Source organism: Anopheles arabiensis, chromosome 3, assembly GCF_016920715.1.
Source record: "Anopheles arabiensis isolate DONGOLA chromosome 3, AaraD3, whole genome shotgun sequence".
Classification (NCBI taxonomy): Eukaryota; Metazoa; Arthropoda; class Insecta; order Diptera; family Culicidae; genus Anopheles; species Anopheles arabiensis.
In genome coordinates, this window is record NC_053518.1 from 92,002,356 (window position 1) to 92,018,617 (window position 16,262).

The 16,262-nt window shown below is 48.9% G+C and overlaps 4 protein-coding genes across 16 annotated transcripts in view; 2 read left to right on the forward strand and 2 right to left on the reverse strand.

The window, feature by feature from the left end:
- LOC120903809 (receptor-type guanylate cyclase Gyc76C-like) overlaps positions 1-7,459 on the forward strand; it is a 58,508-nt gene extending 51,049 nt beyond the window's left edge. For all 10 annotated transcript variants that reach the window (XM_040313425.1, XM_040313426.1, XM_040313424.1 and 7 more), the window contains 5 exons: positions 568-900; positions 1,001-1,166; positions 1,249-1,558; positions 2,335-2,728; positions 2,795-7,459. In XM_040313425.1, coding sequence (XP_040169359.1) covers positions 568-900; positions 1,001-1,166; positions 1,249-1,558; positions 2,335-2,728; positions 2,795-4,471 — 2,880 coding nt within the window. In that variant the 3' untranslated portion in view covers positions 4,472-7,459. The remainder of the gene's footprint in view (positions 1-567; positions 901-1,000; positions 1,167-1,248; positions 1,559-2,334; positions 2,729-2,794) is intronic.
- A 1,355-nt stretch (positions 7,460-8,814) lies between these two features.
- Positions 8,815-10,771, forward strand: LOC120903812 (neuropeptide FF receptor 2-like). 3 transcript variants are annotated; one of them, XM_040313439.1, is made up of 4 exons: positions 8,815-8,993; positions 9,287-9,590; positions 9,654-10,153; positions 10,222-10,771. In XM_040313439.1, the coding sequence occupies exons 2-4, from the start codon at positions 9,287-9,289 to the stop codon at positions 10,702-10,704; spliced, it is 1,287 nt and encodes a 428-aa protein (XP_040169373.1). In that variant the 5' UTR covers positions 8,815-8,993; the 3' UTR covers positions 10,705-10,771. The 3 variants fall into 3 exon arrangements, with proteins under 3 accessions (XP_040169373.1, XP_040169372.1, XP_040169374.1); XM_040313438.1 differs by lacking the exon at positions 8,815-8,993 and adding an exon at positions 9,028-9,217; XM_040313440.1 differs by lacking the exon at positions 8,815-8,993 and adding an exon at positions 9,117-9,213.
- LOC120903814 (retinol-binding protein pinta-like) lies at positions 10,733-13,300 on the reverse strand. The gene is made up of 3 exons (XM_040313441.1): positions 12,751-13,300; positions 11,155-11,355; positions 10,733-11,088 (listed from the first exon to the last, which is right to left on the reverse strand). Exons 1-3 carry the CDS (start codon positions 13,222-13,224, stop codon positions 10,831-10,833), a joined length of 933 nt encoding a protein of 310 aa, XP_040169375.1. The 5' UTR covers positions 13,225-13,300; the 3' UTR covers positions 10,733-10,830.
- Positions 13,301-14,036: 736 nt separating this feature from the next.
- On the reverse strand, positions 14,037-15,666 carry LOC120904247 (retinol-binding protein pinta-like). 2 transcript variants are annotated; one of them, XM_040314110.1, is made up of 4 exons: positions 15,404-15,666; positions 14,727-15,251; positions 14,445-14,645; positions 14,037-14,377 (listed from the first exon to the last, which is right to left on the reverse strand). In XM_040314110.1, exons 2-4 carry the CDS (start codon positions 15,198-15,200, stop codon positions 14,120-14,122), a joined length of 933 nt encoding a protein of 310 aa, XP_040170044.1. In that variant the 5' UTR covers positions 15,201-15,251; positions 15,404-15,666; the 3' UTR covers positions 14,037-14,119. The 2 variants fall into 2 exon arrangements, with proteins under 2 accessions (XP_040170044.1, XP_040170043.1); XM_040314109.1 differs by having other exon boundaries at positions 14,727-15,224; positions 15,404-15,663.
- Between the last annotated feature and the right edge of the window lie 596 nt (positions 15,667-16,262).

A 16,262-nucleotide genomic window follows, 5' to 3' on the forward strand; every position in this document is an offset into this window, starting at 1 on the left:
ATTTTTATGAACGAAATGTCCTATTTCATGCTATCTCTTACCTTTGCTTTAAGCGGAAGTGTTATGTATAAACAATTCTGGGAAAAGGGTAGAGCTTTAAGACACTCTAACCTGTTCTAAATGACTTGAAAGTCCGCTTCAGGTCCGATTTATTGGAAAATTGATGCTTCAAGAAGCCTCCAATAACCTAGCTTCACAACTATACATAGATCTTGGATTGGTTTCGAAGTAATCGGATAACATTTACCTTCAGGATAATGCAATTTACTTATCCATCCATTTCGCCAATCGGCAACCACTGGAATTCGTCCGCTTTAACCATTTTCCATCACCGTAATTGCATACGCATGGACCGTTGGAAAAAGCTTTAAAGCCTCAGCTCACCGATTCCAGAACAGTTTGTGCGAGTGAAAGCGTACGAAGCGTTTCCGGTGTTGGTCAAACTCGTAAACTTCACCACCGAAACCGCTCTCCAACCGACGGACGCCGACTAAGTTTGTTTCTCCATTTATTTCCACCCATCATTCTCATCTCTTTCTCCTTCCTCTCTCTTCCCTCACCCAACAGCTCAGCCTGGCCAGTGCCCAGTCGTTCGGGTCGCGGTGCTCGAACCAGGTGTTCACGCCGACCGCCCGCTTCCGCAGCGTGGTGGTGCGCATCAAGGAGCTAAAGTTTTCCCGCCGCAAGGACATCTCGCGCGAAATCATGAAGGAGATGCGGCTGCTGCGCGACCTGCGGCACGATAACATCAATAGCTTCATCGGGGCTTGCGTGGAGCCGATGCGGATATTACTAGTCACTGATTATTGTGCCAAGGGAAGCCTGTACGATATCATCGAGAACGAGGATATCAAGCTAGATGATTTATTTATTGCATCACTGGTGCATGATTTAATTAAGGTGAGTGAAGTTTGCGTTTGTCCGCTTTGGTTCGGAGTTTGCTGTTGAGATTCTTTTCTCGCTAATGGGTTATTTTTCGCTTGCGCTTCCCATTCTTCAGGCAATGATCTACATTCACAGTTCAGCTTTAAACTATCACGGTAACTTGAAATCGTCGAACTGCGTCGTGACGTCGCGCTGGATGCTGCAGGTGACGGACTTTGGTCTGCACGATCTGCGCCACTGTGCGGAGAACGAGTCGATCGGCGAACATCAGCACTACCGAAGTGAGTCACACTACCAGCTTTCCTTGATACACACCTCTTCCTTCCAGCGATACTGAACACAATCCTCTTCACCTTTTTACAGATCTGTTTTGGAAGTCACCGGAGCTGCTTCGCCAACCAAGCGTGTACGGCACGCAAAAGGGAGATGTGTACGCGTTCGCGATCATCCTGTTCGAAATCATTGGCCGGCGGGGCCCGTTCGGGTACACCGAGCTCGAGCCGAAGGAGATCATCGATCGGGTGAAGGCGCTGCCCGAACCGGGCAAGGATCCGTTCCGGCCCGACATCGAGAGCGTGATCGAGAACGAAAATGTGTCCGACTATGTGATCAACTGCATACGCGACTGCTGGGACGAGAATGCAGACCTGCGGCCAGATTTTCCCAACATTAGGTAAGTGAGTGCTGAGCTGCATGCTGAGTTAGAATGCATGAATGAGTCGAATCTGTGTTAGGAACAGCTTGCTTAATCTCATTTGGGGTTTAACTCATTGCACCGATTAGGAACTTCCAGTGAGTGAAATAACTCTTTTGAGAGTCAAATTTCAATGAGCGAATTAACTCTCAGTCCCGGAAGCTAGTTCTCACAATGAGCTTTGGTGAGTTACAAAGCTCTCTAAAGAATTAAATCTTGATGAGTGATCTAACTCTTCGCATCAATTACTAGCTCATTGCAGAGTTTAATTGTTTTAGAGTTAAATAGTAACTCGTTCGAAAGCTTCATCACAGTGAGTTATGAAATGAGTGAACACTCGTTCCTGACTAGTTGATGACTCACAGAGAGTTGAGCTGGAATGAGTTGTTTCAAGCTCCAGGACGACCACTCACTACCTCATAGTGAGGTAACTCATGCGAAAGAGGAATAACTCATTCTAGAGCTTAGAAAGTTGACTCTTTGTGTCAAATTGTAACTCATGTGAATGATTCGTGAGTTTGAAAGCTGATTATAGGTCTAGACTTCGATGACTCGATGACATGACTCTAGAGAGTCCAAACGCTTTTCTGACACATTCATTCTGAGTTCACTCATGCTACCGAGTGGCTATTCTGATCACCAGAAAGATCGCTCTTTTAGTGTGAAATCTTTTCTTCAACTGATCACAACGTAATAACAATCTCTCTCCCCCCTCTCTCCCGCTCTTCTCAACCCATGCACTCACGCAACTCCAGGAATCGATTGAAGCGTATGCGCGGCGGCAAATCGAAAAACATCATGGACCAGATGATGGAGATGATGGAGAAGTACGCGAACAATCTCGAGGAGATCGTGCAGGACCGGACGCGCCTGCTCTGCGAGGAGAAGCGCAAGACGGAGGATCTGCTGCACCGGATGCTGCCCCAGCCGGTGGCGGAGAAGCTGACCAAAGGGCTCGGCGTCGAGCCGGTATCGTACGACTCGGTGACGATCTACTTCAGCGACATTGTTGGTTTTACAGCGATGTCGGCAGAGAGTACGCCGCTGCAGGTCGTCAACTTCCTGAACGATCTGTACACGGTGTTCGATCGCATCATCAAGGGGTACGACGTGTACAAGGTGGAAACGATCGGCGATGCGTACATGGTGGTAGGTATTTCCGACGGTCCGCCCGCCTTTAGCTTTGCCACTAAAACCTCTCTTTCTTGGTGTCAGGTGTCTGGGTTGCCAATAACGAACGGGAACCGGCATGTCGGTGAGATCGCCTCGATGGCACTGGAGCTGCTGCAGGCCGTCCGGAGCCACCGGATCGCTCACCGGCCGAACGAAACGCTGAAGCTGCGCATCGGCATACATACGGGGCCGGTGGTGGCGGGCGTAGTCGGGTTGACCATGCCCCGGTACTGTCTGTTCGGCGACACTGTCAATACGGCCTCGCGCATGGAGTCGAACGGGGAGGCGCTGAAGATTCACATCTCCCAGCAGTGCAAGGACGCGCTGGACACGCTCGGTGGGTACGTGATTGTGGAGCGTGGTCTGATTGCGATGAAGGGCAAGGGCGAGGTGATGACGTACTGGCTGGAGGCGGCCACCGAGCAAGCGATCCAGAAGATCCCGGTCGATGTGCGCGATCTGCCACCGCCACTGTTCTGTCGGCCGCGTCGCAGCCCCAAGATGACGTACGATTCGCGCCATCCGAGCATTATCGGGCTGCCGGGCGGTGGTATGATCACGACGGTGAGCGGCATGGGCAGCTACATGCCGGGCAGCAGGCGCCAGTCCTGTGCGCATCGGGTCGGTGGAGGGGCGGACCACGAAAGCAGCTACAGCCTGCAGGGCTCGATGTTTGGCCCGATGGTGCCGATGATGCGGGCTGATTCATCGCCGCCGCCCCGCCATCGACTCGATGCGGTCTATCGCGAGGGTTCGATCGCACTGATGGACGACGGGGAGGATGGTTACTCGCAGTGTACGCTCGACCAGCGACCGATGGGACCGACGGCCCCCACCGTCACCACGCTCGGGAGTAAAATCGCTTCGAGCGACAACCTGAAGCGCGCGCTGTTCGGCACAAACAGCCCTGGCCGACGGTTGAGCCACAAGCTGCGCTCGATCACGTCCGCGGACGATTACAAGCAGCTGTGCAGCAGTATGGCCGCCAATGGGGGCCGATCGCCCGAGGCGGCGCTACTTCGCGAGAGCCGCTCGCTCGATCCCTTTCCCGTGACGCTCGAGCCGCGCCGCAAACGGTTGGACGCGCTGACCAAGCGGGTGCCCCGGCTGGCGAAAACGATCGCCGCACCGTCCCGCACCGGCTCACAGTCATTCGTGTCAGTGCCGCCCGCCGTCTCCACCATCAGCCACGAATCGATCGCCGACAGCACGGTGCGACTGGAGGACGATCAGCACCTGCAACGGTTGAGTGGGTCGGGCCATGGCAACGCCAAACCGCCCAACAGTCACGGCGAGACACAGCACCACCACCATCACCACCACCACCACCACAAGTATCTGCACAACAACAACTGCAACGGGTCGATCGGAAATGGGGCGGCGGAAGAGCAGGCGACTTGTCCGCTGCTGACGCGACAAACCTCACTCACCACGCCGCAGGAGCACGAGCACCACTGCCCGGGGCTGTACACGAACAACAGCAGCAGCAAGCGGTGGTACTCGCTCGAGCACGTCGGCGTGCCGGACGAGGACAGCTGCAGCAAGAAGTCGCTCACGCGCAGCTCGCTCAAATCCTGGCTGGTTGGGTTCATACACGGGAACGGCTTCAAGTCGAGCGACAGCTCCCTGCGCAAGGTGGGCGTCCTGCCGGTCGGTGTCGGCGGTGTGACCGGGTTCGGGGAGCTACAGCCAACGCCCGAGAAGGAGAGCATGGTTTGAGGCGCGTTCCACTGCACTTTGATTCCATCCCGCTAGTGAGAGAGAGGGAGAGTGAGAGATAGAGAGAAAGAGAGAGAGGGGCACACACAAGTACGTTGTAGAAACTGGCTTACCAAAACAAACAGACGGGAGTGGGGCAATTTTACGGGGCAGTTACGTATCGTTAGAGCGGGCGGGATAAGGGGGGGGGGGTTATTTTATGTTTTAAAAGTTTTAATTTTGTTTTTTTGCGAGTGTATGTGTGTGCGAGTAAGAGCGTTTTTTTGTAATTAATTTCCTCATGTATTTTGTAGCCTGATTGTAATCTGAGTGCCATCTGCGTTTTGCAAAACAAAACAAAAAAGCGAAACAAGTGTAATAAGCATAAAACAGATAGACCTGTGCTGTGTGCGCGTGTGAGTGTGTGTGTGTATGGAAAGGAAGAACCCGTTCTAATTGTAAAAAGGACGACTGTGTGTGTGTGTGAGAAGGGATTATGGTAACTCACCCTTGAGGACTTGTTCCACTTTCTTGTTTGCTGTATTTTCCACTTTTTAATGTGGCTTGCCCATGGCACACTGTGTGCTGAGCAGGGCACTACTGAGATGGGGAGAAACGTTCTCAGCTACGTGCGCCTGCCCCACGATTTCAATCTAGGCAGCACAGAACGGCAATGATTGAATAAACAAGAGAGGGAAATGTGTAATGGGGAAGTGATTTCATAGAAGAAAACCCGTAAAAGGATGAATGGGGAAAAGATAGAACGTAATGTTGTTTGTGTGAATACGTAAAAGAAAGAAGTGAAAAAGAAAGAATCGCTAATTGAAAAGCAAACAAAAGGAAGGGAAAACAAAAGAAAAAGAGAGAAGAGAAAGGAACACAGAGAGAGAAAGAGAGAAAAACACAACTAGGCTGTGAAAATAGAAGTTAATCAATTAAGAATGTTTGTCATTTGTCTTTCTGCCTCCGATTGTTTTGGGGCGAGAGGCGGGCTGGTGTCCTGACTCCCTCTCTCCACTTCTTCATTTCGGTGGCCATTTAGGGTATGTGTGTGTGTGTGTTTATGTACGGGCGAATGAATGTGAAAAAAGCATTCTTAGTGTTCGGTGTGCTTTATAATTCGATCGGAGGGACATTTAACGTAAAGCTGTGTCCAAAGTCCCCTCTCACCCTTCCCTAAAGAGGAGGTTAGAAAGTCAGGGAAGTGACATCATCCACATTACTCGTGTATGTTGATGATATTGTTGTTGTTCTTGTTGTTTGGGGTGAGAGTAATGCGTGAAAAAAGGCTATAGAAGCTGATTACCGCCATCACCGATTACTCCTCTTGTACTCTGTACCCCCGCCCCCCCTCCCCACCCATAATCGGTATCTCTGTACGTGAATGTATGTGACTGAGTGTCTGTGTCAGTGTATGTTTGTATGTATGTTGGTTGTTATTTCCGCAGACCGTTCGCAACAACCGCGCACCACAGCACAGCACAGCCGTTCGTTCGTTCGGTGTTTTATTTTTGTGCAAAATGTACTTTAAACAAACAGTGTAACAGTGTAGGGCGATTTTTTGCATAAGAAGAAGAAGAAGAAGAAGAAGAGGAAAAACACACGCAGACACACACATACAAAAGTAAAATAAAATAGCAAGGGAAAAAGGATTGCGCACGCACACAGTCAAATACGCAGTGGGGAAACAATTGAACGTGAGCTTAACGTTATGTATGTATGTATGTATGTATGTATGTATGTATGTATGTATGTATGTACGTGTATGTGTGATTATTTGTTTACAATACTTCTACTCGCTAGGTTAACCGCAGTGCAAAGTGCTCTGTGCGCTTAAAGGCATATCCCTCTGTGTCTGTGTGTGTCTGGGTGTGTGTGATTGCGAATGTATTTGTATCATAGCAACGGGTTTTTAACCATAAAGCGCACGATAAAGTTACCGTACAATTAGCGAAGCAGAATAATGTAGTGTGTGTGTGTGGCTTTTCAGCTCTTGTAATCAATTTTACAACGAAAGTGCACAAACACACAAAAAAGTGCAACAAAATGTATATGTTATGAAGAAAAAAACAAAACACCCACAACACACATTAAACTGTAAATTGACGTTTGTAGCGATAATGATTGCCTTGTGCGGCATGAATCTCAGTACAGTCACACCTATCATTAACTGAAAATGGGAAAAAGTTCAGGCGTGCCTGTATGTGCAGTGTGCTGCTGTGTTATGTATGTGTGTGTGTTTGAAAGAAATATGTGAACATATATTTACAACTTTATGAACCATTAAGAGAAGACAACAAAAAATGAAATGAAAACAAAACAAAACCCATTTCAGGAAGGAATTGTTAAGAATTAAACAAACAAAAATGCTGTGTGTGTGTTATCTTAGAAAAGATATTTGGAGAAGTTAAAAAGAATCACTGAATGTCGTATGTTAAGGCCCACAAAACAGCACACAGCAAATGAAGGAAAAAAGGAAGAGAAGAAACAAATAGAGGAGAAAACATAAGTGAAATATTCAACCAAAACCGACCCGCCTATGGGACGAGCAGTGCAGAGCAGCAAAGAGGCAAAGCAAACAAAGCGTACATGTGTATGTGTGTGTGGCTGTTAGGCACACACACACACACACACGCGGAAGTTCATTAGTAGGAGGTCATTTGTTTATTTCTTTTAGTCTAAACATAACGGGTTTTAAAGCTATCAAATCATTCACTGTATAGAAAGCGTAGTACGTATATAGAAGATAGATATGTATATGTAAAGAGAGAGAGAGAGAGAGATAGGAAGAGAGAGAGAAAGAAAATACACACAAAACTATGATGCACGTTAAACGAGTGCTCCCGGTATGGCGCGCTGGGGAGGGGTAGTGTGATAGTGTGATAAGAAGATAGAAAGCATTCTTTTCCAGCACAAACTCTACCTTGCCTAGATACTCGGGACAAAATAATGAGGAATGTATATTTATTGAAAATAATAAAAAAAAAACAAGATACTACAAAACACAGAGTTACAGAAGTTGGTGGTGGGTTTTTGTTGAGAAACATTCGAAATTGTTTGTGGAGAGTGGGAGCCAAAAATATAGCGAAAAAAAGATATGCCGCTTCATGTTCACTCATCGTTTTTTCTAATAAAAACAGATTGATATTGGATACGCTACTGTGCTTCCTACCTGCCTTACTATCAGCTCCCGGGATGCATGATGCATTGCCGGCCATATATCATCATACTGCTCATCATCACACACCGCTAGCCATAATTCATTGTGCCTGTGGAATTATTTAGTGCGATTAATGGCAACACCCACCCCCAGATTGGAGCATTAATCGCACCGCAATACAAATATTGGTGGTTTTGTTGCGGTATACCAGCAATTGATTGAATTTTTCCTATTTAATACTTTACAATACCTTTGAGCGATTTCCATCCATTATAATTACACATCGCAGTACGAGCTATAATTTCCTCACATTAGTTAAAAAAATATTTTCTAATACACTAATAAATTCCAATAATCCATTAAATAATAATTATTATTAAGGACATTTGCAGGCTCCTTTAATGGAGGCGCCTGGTCATTTTTGAATGGAGGCGCCCAGTATCTGTTCTGTATCTGAATGGAGACGCATGGTGCTTGGTAGTAGTTTGCCATTTTTACCAATGAAACTATTAATTTAAACGTATTGCTTTAATCTTTTAATGCCAAGAGTTTTGCTCATAGTTTAAAATAGTTAATATTGCAATTTATTCTATATAAGAAGAAAGACATTAAGATCATTGGAGACCAAAAACTCCTCTTAACAAACTACTTATGTTAAATATAATCTTTTATATTAAAACCCTTACAACATAATCTACGTTTTGCTCATTACAAACACACAAGCCATACCCCAAACGACCCTCTGGTTCTTGGTTGTTTATGCGACCATTTACTGTTACACCAGCACCCGACACCCGACATAGCTTGAATTGTTTATCCAAAAGCAACAGGCAACACGCTCTAATACGCTTTCACCTTCGAACCCTTCGAGCGATGAGGGGAGGGGGGGGGGTTGAGAAAGGGAGAGAGCAAAATCAATTGCCCGCTTATCGGATGAGATATTGAAACACCCGCCCATCGCCCGTCTCCGTGATTGGGAATCGTGGCTGCCCATCGGTAAACGTCCCCAAAATCCCAACCCAAAGCGGGGAATGAGTCCCTGAACGAAGTGGGGGGTATGATAGTTATTACACTTCGAAACCGATACCGGAGTGGTGGTTTGCGTATCGCCCAACGGTCTGGCTATCGATAGGCCCCCGGTCCGGATTCACTCTACAGACCTTCTACTAACCGAGCAACAGACGACCGAACGCTCGGCTGTTACGTGCAGAAATTGAACGTGAGTGTGCATGCATTTAATGCAGTATTGCTCTTGGCCGAGACCGAGCTGAAGTGCAGTTCCCTGGGGTGGTAGGAAAATAGCACCATCTGACGCGAAGCAAAATCGATAATTGACTCAGTGCACGGAGAGATTGTAAAACCCCGGTTGTTTGCTTCTCCAAAGTAAGTGCCGTGTGCCGCCCAGTGCTTGATGCAGTCCATTGCGAACAGGGTCGGTTGTGTGATTGAGTGGTTGCGTTTTTCCATTGAATTTCCATTTTAAAAGTAAAGCAGAGGAGAAAAAAGCTAAAATTTCCATCACGTAAAACCGTTCAATGTATCAGCTCATCGTGGAAGTGATCGCCAAGCTTAACGTCTTGATCAATTACACCGACGAATATCCGTCGGTAACGTCCTCGCAGTCGCATCTTCATCCTCCAACTCTGATCTCTCTCTCTCACATTCTCCCATTCTAGATGGACTTTACCGTTTACGACTATCCGCGTGAGATTTGGCACCTTAAGCCCGGCTGGGAGGTGGCCCTGAAAACGATCACCTTTCTGCCCCTGGTACTGTTCGGTGTGCTCGGCAATGCCGTCCTGTGCTGTACACTCGTCCAGATACGTGCCCTCCGGACGCCAACGAACCTGCTCATAGCGAACCTAGCCGTCGCCGATCTGGCCACGCTCGTCATCTGTCCGCTGATGTTTATGTTTCACGATTTCTACCAAAACTACGTGCTCGGTGCGATCGGGTGCCGGACGGAGGGTTTCCTGCAAGGTGAGTGGTTGTTTAATACTTACCCCGGGAAAGCGTGAACTAAACGCAGGCTTTCACACCCAGGTTCCCTTCTCATCACGTCCGTCCTGTGTCTGTGCGCGATCAGCTACGATCGGTTGACGGCGATCGTGTTTCCTAAGCGCTCACGCCTTACCAAGCGCGGTGCGGTTGGGTTGATCGTCGCCTGCTGGGTCGGGGGCTTTCTGCTCGCCCTGCCGCTCAGTCTGCACCGAGCGTACCGGGAGCGCCAGTGGAAGAACTATCTCGAGACGTACTGTGCGGAAAACACGACTTTTCTACCGAGCTACTGGCACGTGCTGATCGGCGCACTCGTTTGGTTTCCGCTGCTGGTAATGTTCTGCTGCTACAGCCTGATCTTCCTCAAGCTGGACCGGTACGAGCGGCGCGTACTGCGCAAGGAGCATCCGATCTCGGTGTCGTACAAGCGGAAGGTAGCGAAAACGTTGTTCATCGTGCTGATCGTGTTCGTGCTGTTGCGCATACCGTTCACGACGCTCGTGTTTGTGCGCTACAATCGCTATCTGAACGACAATCAGAATCAGGTTAGTTGAGGGTGTTCTAAACTGGAGCGGTTTTTACAGTCTTTTTTTTTGCTGCGCTCTTCCAACAGATTGGCAATGATTTTCTCATCCTCTGGTACGTTTCACACTACCTCATGTACCTAAACGCTGCCCTCAATCCGCTCATCTACGGCCTGACGAATGAAAACTTCCGCAAAGCGTTCCACAAGATAAGTCTTTCCCGCCTGCTGTGCATTCCCGCTCTGGCAAGCCGCGGTCGCTCGTCGGCTGGAAAGCACCCAAAGCACGCCCGCAACGGAAAGCGTAACATGGGGAAACTAGATCCGGCGCTTGGCATTGCCACGATTGGAGGTCGCTTGCAGCCCCGGGCACCCTGCGGCACGAACGACAAAATGGCCAACCTGTCCGGATGGGTACTGTGTCCAGCGGGGCACGGTGGACCCGATTCCCAGCCAACGAGCCCCTCGAAAGATACCAAAACTTCCCACCTCAAGCTTACGACGGACACGTTTGGCGGCGGTGATTCGGAAATGCCACGCAGTACGACACTCGTTTCGGACGGATTTATGTGACGCAGCAGGGGCAGTGTTGTTGTCAGTGTACTGGTGTGTATGTCAATAAAAAGTGCCTGTCTGTGTATTTGGTTTCTCTATAGTACAAAGCCAACAGGGGCCAAAGTCTCACTCAGTCAGTCGGGCTCAGTCCACCTCCAGCCGGCGGAAGGAACCCTCCATGCCGAACAGCGAGTCGGCCGTCTTTGCCTTCCCCACGCGCTTGCGCTCATCCGTGCCGTACTGGTCCTCCTCGAGGAAGTACTCCCGGTAGGAGAGGATCTTTTTCTCCCAGTTGGCCGTGATGTCCTTGAGGGAATCGCCCTCCCCGCCGTACTCTTTCGGCAGCAGGCGCTTTGGGATGTGTTGGTAGAGCTTCTCCAGATTGCTACCGTGGACGTACAGCTGGAGGGATTGGAAAACGAAACCCGTTAGGAGGCTAATCCAAAGATAAAGGATTGGTATACCTACTCTCGATCGGTTCTTTTCGCTCATGAACGATTTGAACATGTTAAAGACGGTCTCGAAGCCGGTCGGTGTGTTGATGTAATGGAAGCCCTTCTGGCGCAGCGGTGAACCCTCCTGGCTCATCATGGTCATCTTTTTCACGAACGTGGGCGTAAACTGCAGGAAGTGGGCACTGGTCACGTTGGCTAGATCGAGGATGCCGACCTGAAGAAGAAATGGTAGAAGAAAATGAGATGAGATGAAAGAGACTTCCATCGATTTGTTTGAGATTTGACAAGGCACTATCGGAACACTGTTTAGAGCATGAAAAACAAGCTAAAGGTCTCAATTGGCTTCAACCTCAAAGGGGCTTGGCATTCAGTACAAGGTGAAGCAAAATATTCAAGGTCATTAGACGTCCAGATGGTGTTTTTGATTGATCTGGACGGTTCTTTGAGATAACAACGATCATACATCCATTGCGAACTGGTATTTTTACTTTAAACTGGTCCAAATACATAGTAAACTATGTTCAAGATGACCAAAAAATTGAATGGAACGATGGCCACGTGTTAGAGGATTAAGGTTTATGTTCAGTACCGGGACCAGTATAGGTTCAGCGCATGTATCAAGGATGATATGGGTTTTAGATCAATTCCATGATCGGTATGGGTTCCGTATAAGTTCCACGAGGTTCAAGATGAGTTATAGGTCCGATATGGGTTCAATATAAGTTCCAAGACCGATGTAGAATATGGATTCAGGATCAATTCTAGGACCGATATGAGTTTGTGACCGTATAGTACAGGTTCCGAACATATTTCAAGTCCAATATGGACCAAATATCAGTTATAGAATCAATCCAGGATCTGTTCCATGATCAGTATGGGAGCTGTATAAGTTTCAACTATAGTGTGGGATTAAATATCAGTTCCAGGAATGTTATGGATACATAATCAATTCCTGAACTGATATGAGTTCGTTATCAATTCCAAGACCGGTATTGTTCGGGATCAATCTCAAGGCTTCTATGAGTTCAGAATCAATTCCTATGCCGGTATGAGTACAATATGAGTTCCTCAACCTGATGTTATTGTATAGTCCTGAAGTTATTTTACATAGCCCTGTAGTCAAGTCCAACCAGGCCTAACCAGAGAATCTGTTGACCATAACCAGGTCAAACTAATTTGTCTCACCATACGGGTCGTCTTATCGTACGCAGTAAGCGTTGACAACAATCCATAACAACATCCGACACTTACGTCATGGAGTGAGTAACAACACAAACTCTCACGCGCATGCGCACACACACCCTCAGTGTACACTTATCCAAGCAGGCACTCCTGCATGTCTTCAACAAAGCGAACACTCACGCACACCTCACCTCTCAACCAATCTCTGTGACACGCGACCATGTATTGCAAGATAAGGCTCATTCATTCCAAAAGGGTGAAAGCACACCACATTCCACACACCAAGACACACACACACCAACACACACTATCACAGATTGCAAAGCCCTAGAAGCTTCGAGGTGGGGGAGCGATACCGTGCCCTCAAGCTCAATGTGTGTACGTGCAGCGAGCAACCAGTTCGTCGCCTAGCGTCTGCGAGACTCACCTGACCCGCGATCACCATATTGTCGTCCTCCAGCATCAGTATGTCGTTGATCATGGTGCTCACTTTGATCACCTCCTCGATCGTGTACTGCTTCGGGTCGTACACCCCGGGCCGGATCAGCATGATGCGCGGCGCATCCGGCCCATCGGTGAGCGGCAGCGGCAAACCCACCCCCAGCCGCACAATCTCCCGGATGCGCCCCCGGTCCGGGTCACGGTTGCGCATCAGCTCCGGGATGGCCGTGCGCACACTGTAGAACATGTCGATCTTTTCCTTCGCCCGCTCGAGACTGTACTTGCAGCCGCGCAGAAACGTCACCAGGAACTGGTCGTCGATCCGGGCCCGGATGTGGGGCGTGCGGGCGAGCCATTGCCGTAGCGCGGCCAGATCCTCCTCGATCCGCTCGGGCTTTTCGTTCAGCTCGCGCTTAGCCTTTTCGTGCAGGGCGGCCGATATGGGCCGTAGATTCACCATGACGTGACAGTCGAGCGAGGGACTGCACTGCACCACGGAACGAACGGTACACTACTGGCAGCAAGTGTTGCACTACACACCGGACACTACCTGTTGACCGCGGCGGCCCGATAAGCTTATCGATGGTATCGCTGCCGTTGCGCCCTCTGTCGGTCACGCGGGTAAGCAGGGTGTACAACAGGGGGCGAGTTGCCGGCAGGGTACAATGTAAACGCGATTGAGCTAAAGCGAACGGATTGATCGTGAAACCGCGTGGCTTCCCTTTGTACCGGTGCACCTGTATTATCTTATCGGTTGGTGTGGGGAAGGTCTGATAAGCCGCACGGCAATGATGATGGGGCAGATTTTGAGTTGTGCGATTTCATGCTCACCCCCTGGCCACATCGTAGTGTGATGTCTGGTGCTGGTAATGATTGGTCTGTTTTTACTCAAAGTAATCGGAATTCCCGAGCTGCAAGGTGTAAAGTTGTGTGCAATCAAATAATCAAGCAACTGTTGGCAGTGACAAATTCTTTGAAGATGTAACCTTGAGGACGAATTCTTCAAGAACTTTGCAGAAAATCGATGTTACTTAGAAGATATCAGCTCTGCAGCAGGATCTATATGTCAGGAAATTGTTCTTAGATTTTAAACACAGTTACAACACGATATACCGATTAACGATAAGATAAGGAGGAACCTTGCGATAATAAACAACTCGTCTACTTTGACAGCTTACAAGCACTAAAGTTGTTCCACAAATAGAGCTACTTGGATGATACATTCATTCCAGGGCCTACTGATGACGTCTTCAAGCAAAAAAAGACAGTTCATTCACATCTTCCCAGCTTTCCTCCCCAAAAACAAAGAAAGGAGATCTTTATTGGAATTCTCAAAATCACTCCCCTAAGTTCATCTAATCAACCTCCAGCTTCCGGAACGAACCCTCCAGCCCGAACAGGCTGTCCGCGTTCTTCGGACGGCCCGGACGCTTCTTCTCATCCGTACCGTACTGGTCCTCCTCCTTGAAGTAATCCCGGTACGAGATGATCTTCTTCGCCCAGGCATCGACGATCTCCTGGATAGGGCCAGCATCTCCACCGTACTCTGCCGGCAGCATGGCCTTCGGTATGTGCTCGTACAGTGAGTCCAGATTGCTACCGTGCACATACAGCTGTGGGGGAAAGGAAGGAAGTTGCTAAATGTGCCGCCCAGGGATTTGGTGCAAGACGACGGCTTACCCTCGATCGGTTCTTCTCGTTGAGGAAATTCTTAAACAGATTGTACACCACCTCAAAGCCGCTGGGTGTGTTGACGTAGTGGAAACCCTTCTGGCGCAGCGGCGATCCTTCCTGACTCCACATCGTAGCCTTCTTCACGAACGTGGGGCTGAACTGGAGGAAATGGGCCATGGTGCAGTTGGAGAGATCCAGAATGCCCATCTAAACGCACATACAAACGACAAATAGTTTATGTTGAAAGCTTCCAATGATGCTGATTCCCCCCCCCCCCCCGAATCTCACCTGCCCAGCGACGACCAGGTTGTCATCTTCCTTCATCATAATATCAGACATCATGGTGTTGTAGCGGAACACCTCCTGGATGGTGTACTTGCTCGGATCGTACACACCCGGGCGCACCAGGATGATCCGCGGCCCGTCGGGCGTTACCGTGTTCGGCAGCGGGACGGCCACACCCATCTTGATCAGCTCCAGCAGCTTCGGCTCCTCCGGATCGCGGTTGCGCATCAGCTCGGGCAGTGCCGTCCGGACCGTGTAGTACATGTCCAGCTTTTCCTTGGCCCGCTCGAGGCTGTGCTTGCAGCCGCGCAGGAACATCGTCAGAAACTGGTCATCGGTGCGGGATTTGATGTGCGGGCACTTGGCCAACCAGGCCCTCAGCGCGGCCAGATCTTCGTCGATGCGTTCCGGCTTTTCGAACAGCTCGTCCGCCGCCTTCTTTGCCAGCTGGGCAGACAGCGGTCTTAGGCTCGGCATTATCGGGCTCGATTTATTGATAAGCTGGTGGGGTTTGAGGGGGGAAATAAACTGGGTGCTTGTAAGATAATGCTGGCAATTGATTCCAATTTCTGTACTCTGTAGCTCCTCAAGGTCACTGGAGCAATCTTCAACAAGTTTGGCACAACACACGTTGTTTATGCAAATCAATTGTCCCCCTTTTTCCCTGTTGCTTATCTTACCTTGCTCTACACAACACTCTTGCACCGGACTGTCCCTTCCACACGCACACACGCGCGAAACACCCTTGACAATGCACTCGACCGAAGAAACGCGTCCGCGTTGCGGAATGGTGGCCTCCGTACTGAGATCTTCTTCCGCGGTAAGCAGCCCGCAGCGGCCACTTGACAGATTGGCAAGCCCGCGCGGGCTAGTGAACTCCAATCGCTATCGATCTCGCTAGCCCCCCTTCCTTTTCGGGGTGCGATTAATTTATTGATCTTCGCGCTGGCCGCACCGATAAGATACCCGACGGGCCGGCCCCATGGCAAGCACAACCACTTTCAAGGTGCGCTTTCGGTGGGATCTTGGGTTGGGATGATAGGGCGATAGGGCGAAATGGGGTAGAAACCTAAAAAGGCTAACCGTTGTTTTATATTTGCACGGTCATCGCAGGGTAGGGGGGTTCGTTTTATTGTGCGTGGCAAAACTGGCCAAGATAGCGCCGACTGAACTGGCGATGGTGGATGAAGCTTTCGCATCGGTTGCGCTACTGCTCGATAGAGGGCGCCATTGGCAAAGCGTGATTTTGATTTGAATGTTGAATTGGCCGTTGGAACCATTATCGTTAGTAGGATAAAGACTCCAATAGGAGATGAATGAAGTATAGAAAGGAGTGTTTAATAAAATAAATACTAAAACTAAATATATTCAAAACAATCATATTACATTTTTTGGACAAAAAGTACCGTTATTTAAGTTGTGATCTATTGTTGTTAGCTTAATCGTTAACAACCAGTAAAACAACCAATTACCCACTTTGTTACTACTGTTTAATAGTGTTAGTTAGTACTGTTAGTATTATACAAGCTTTGGGCTCGT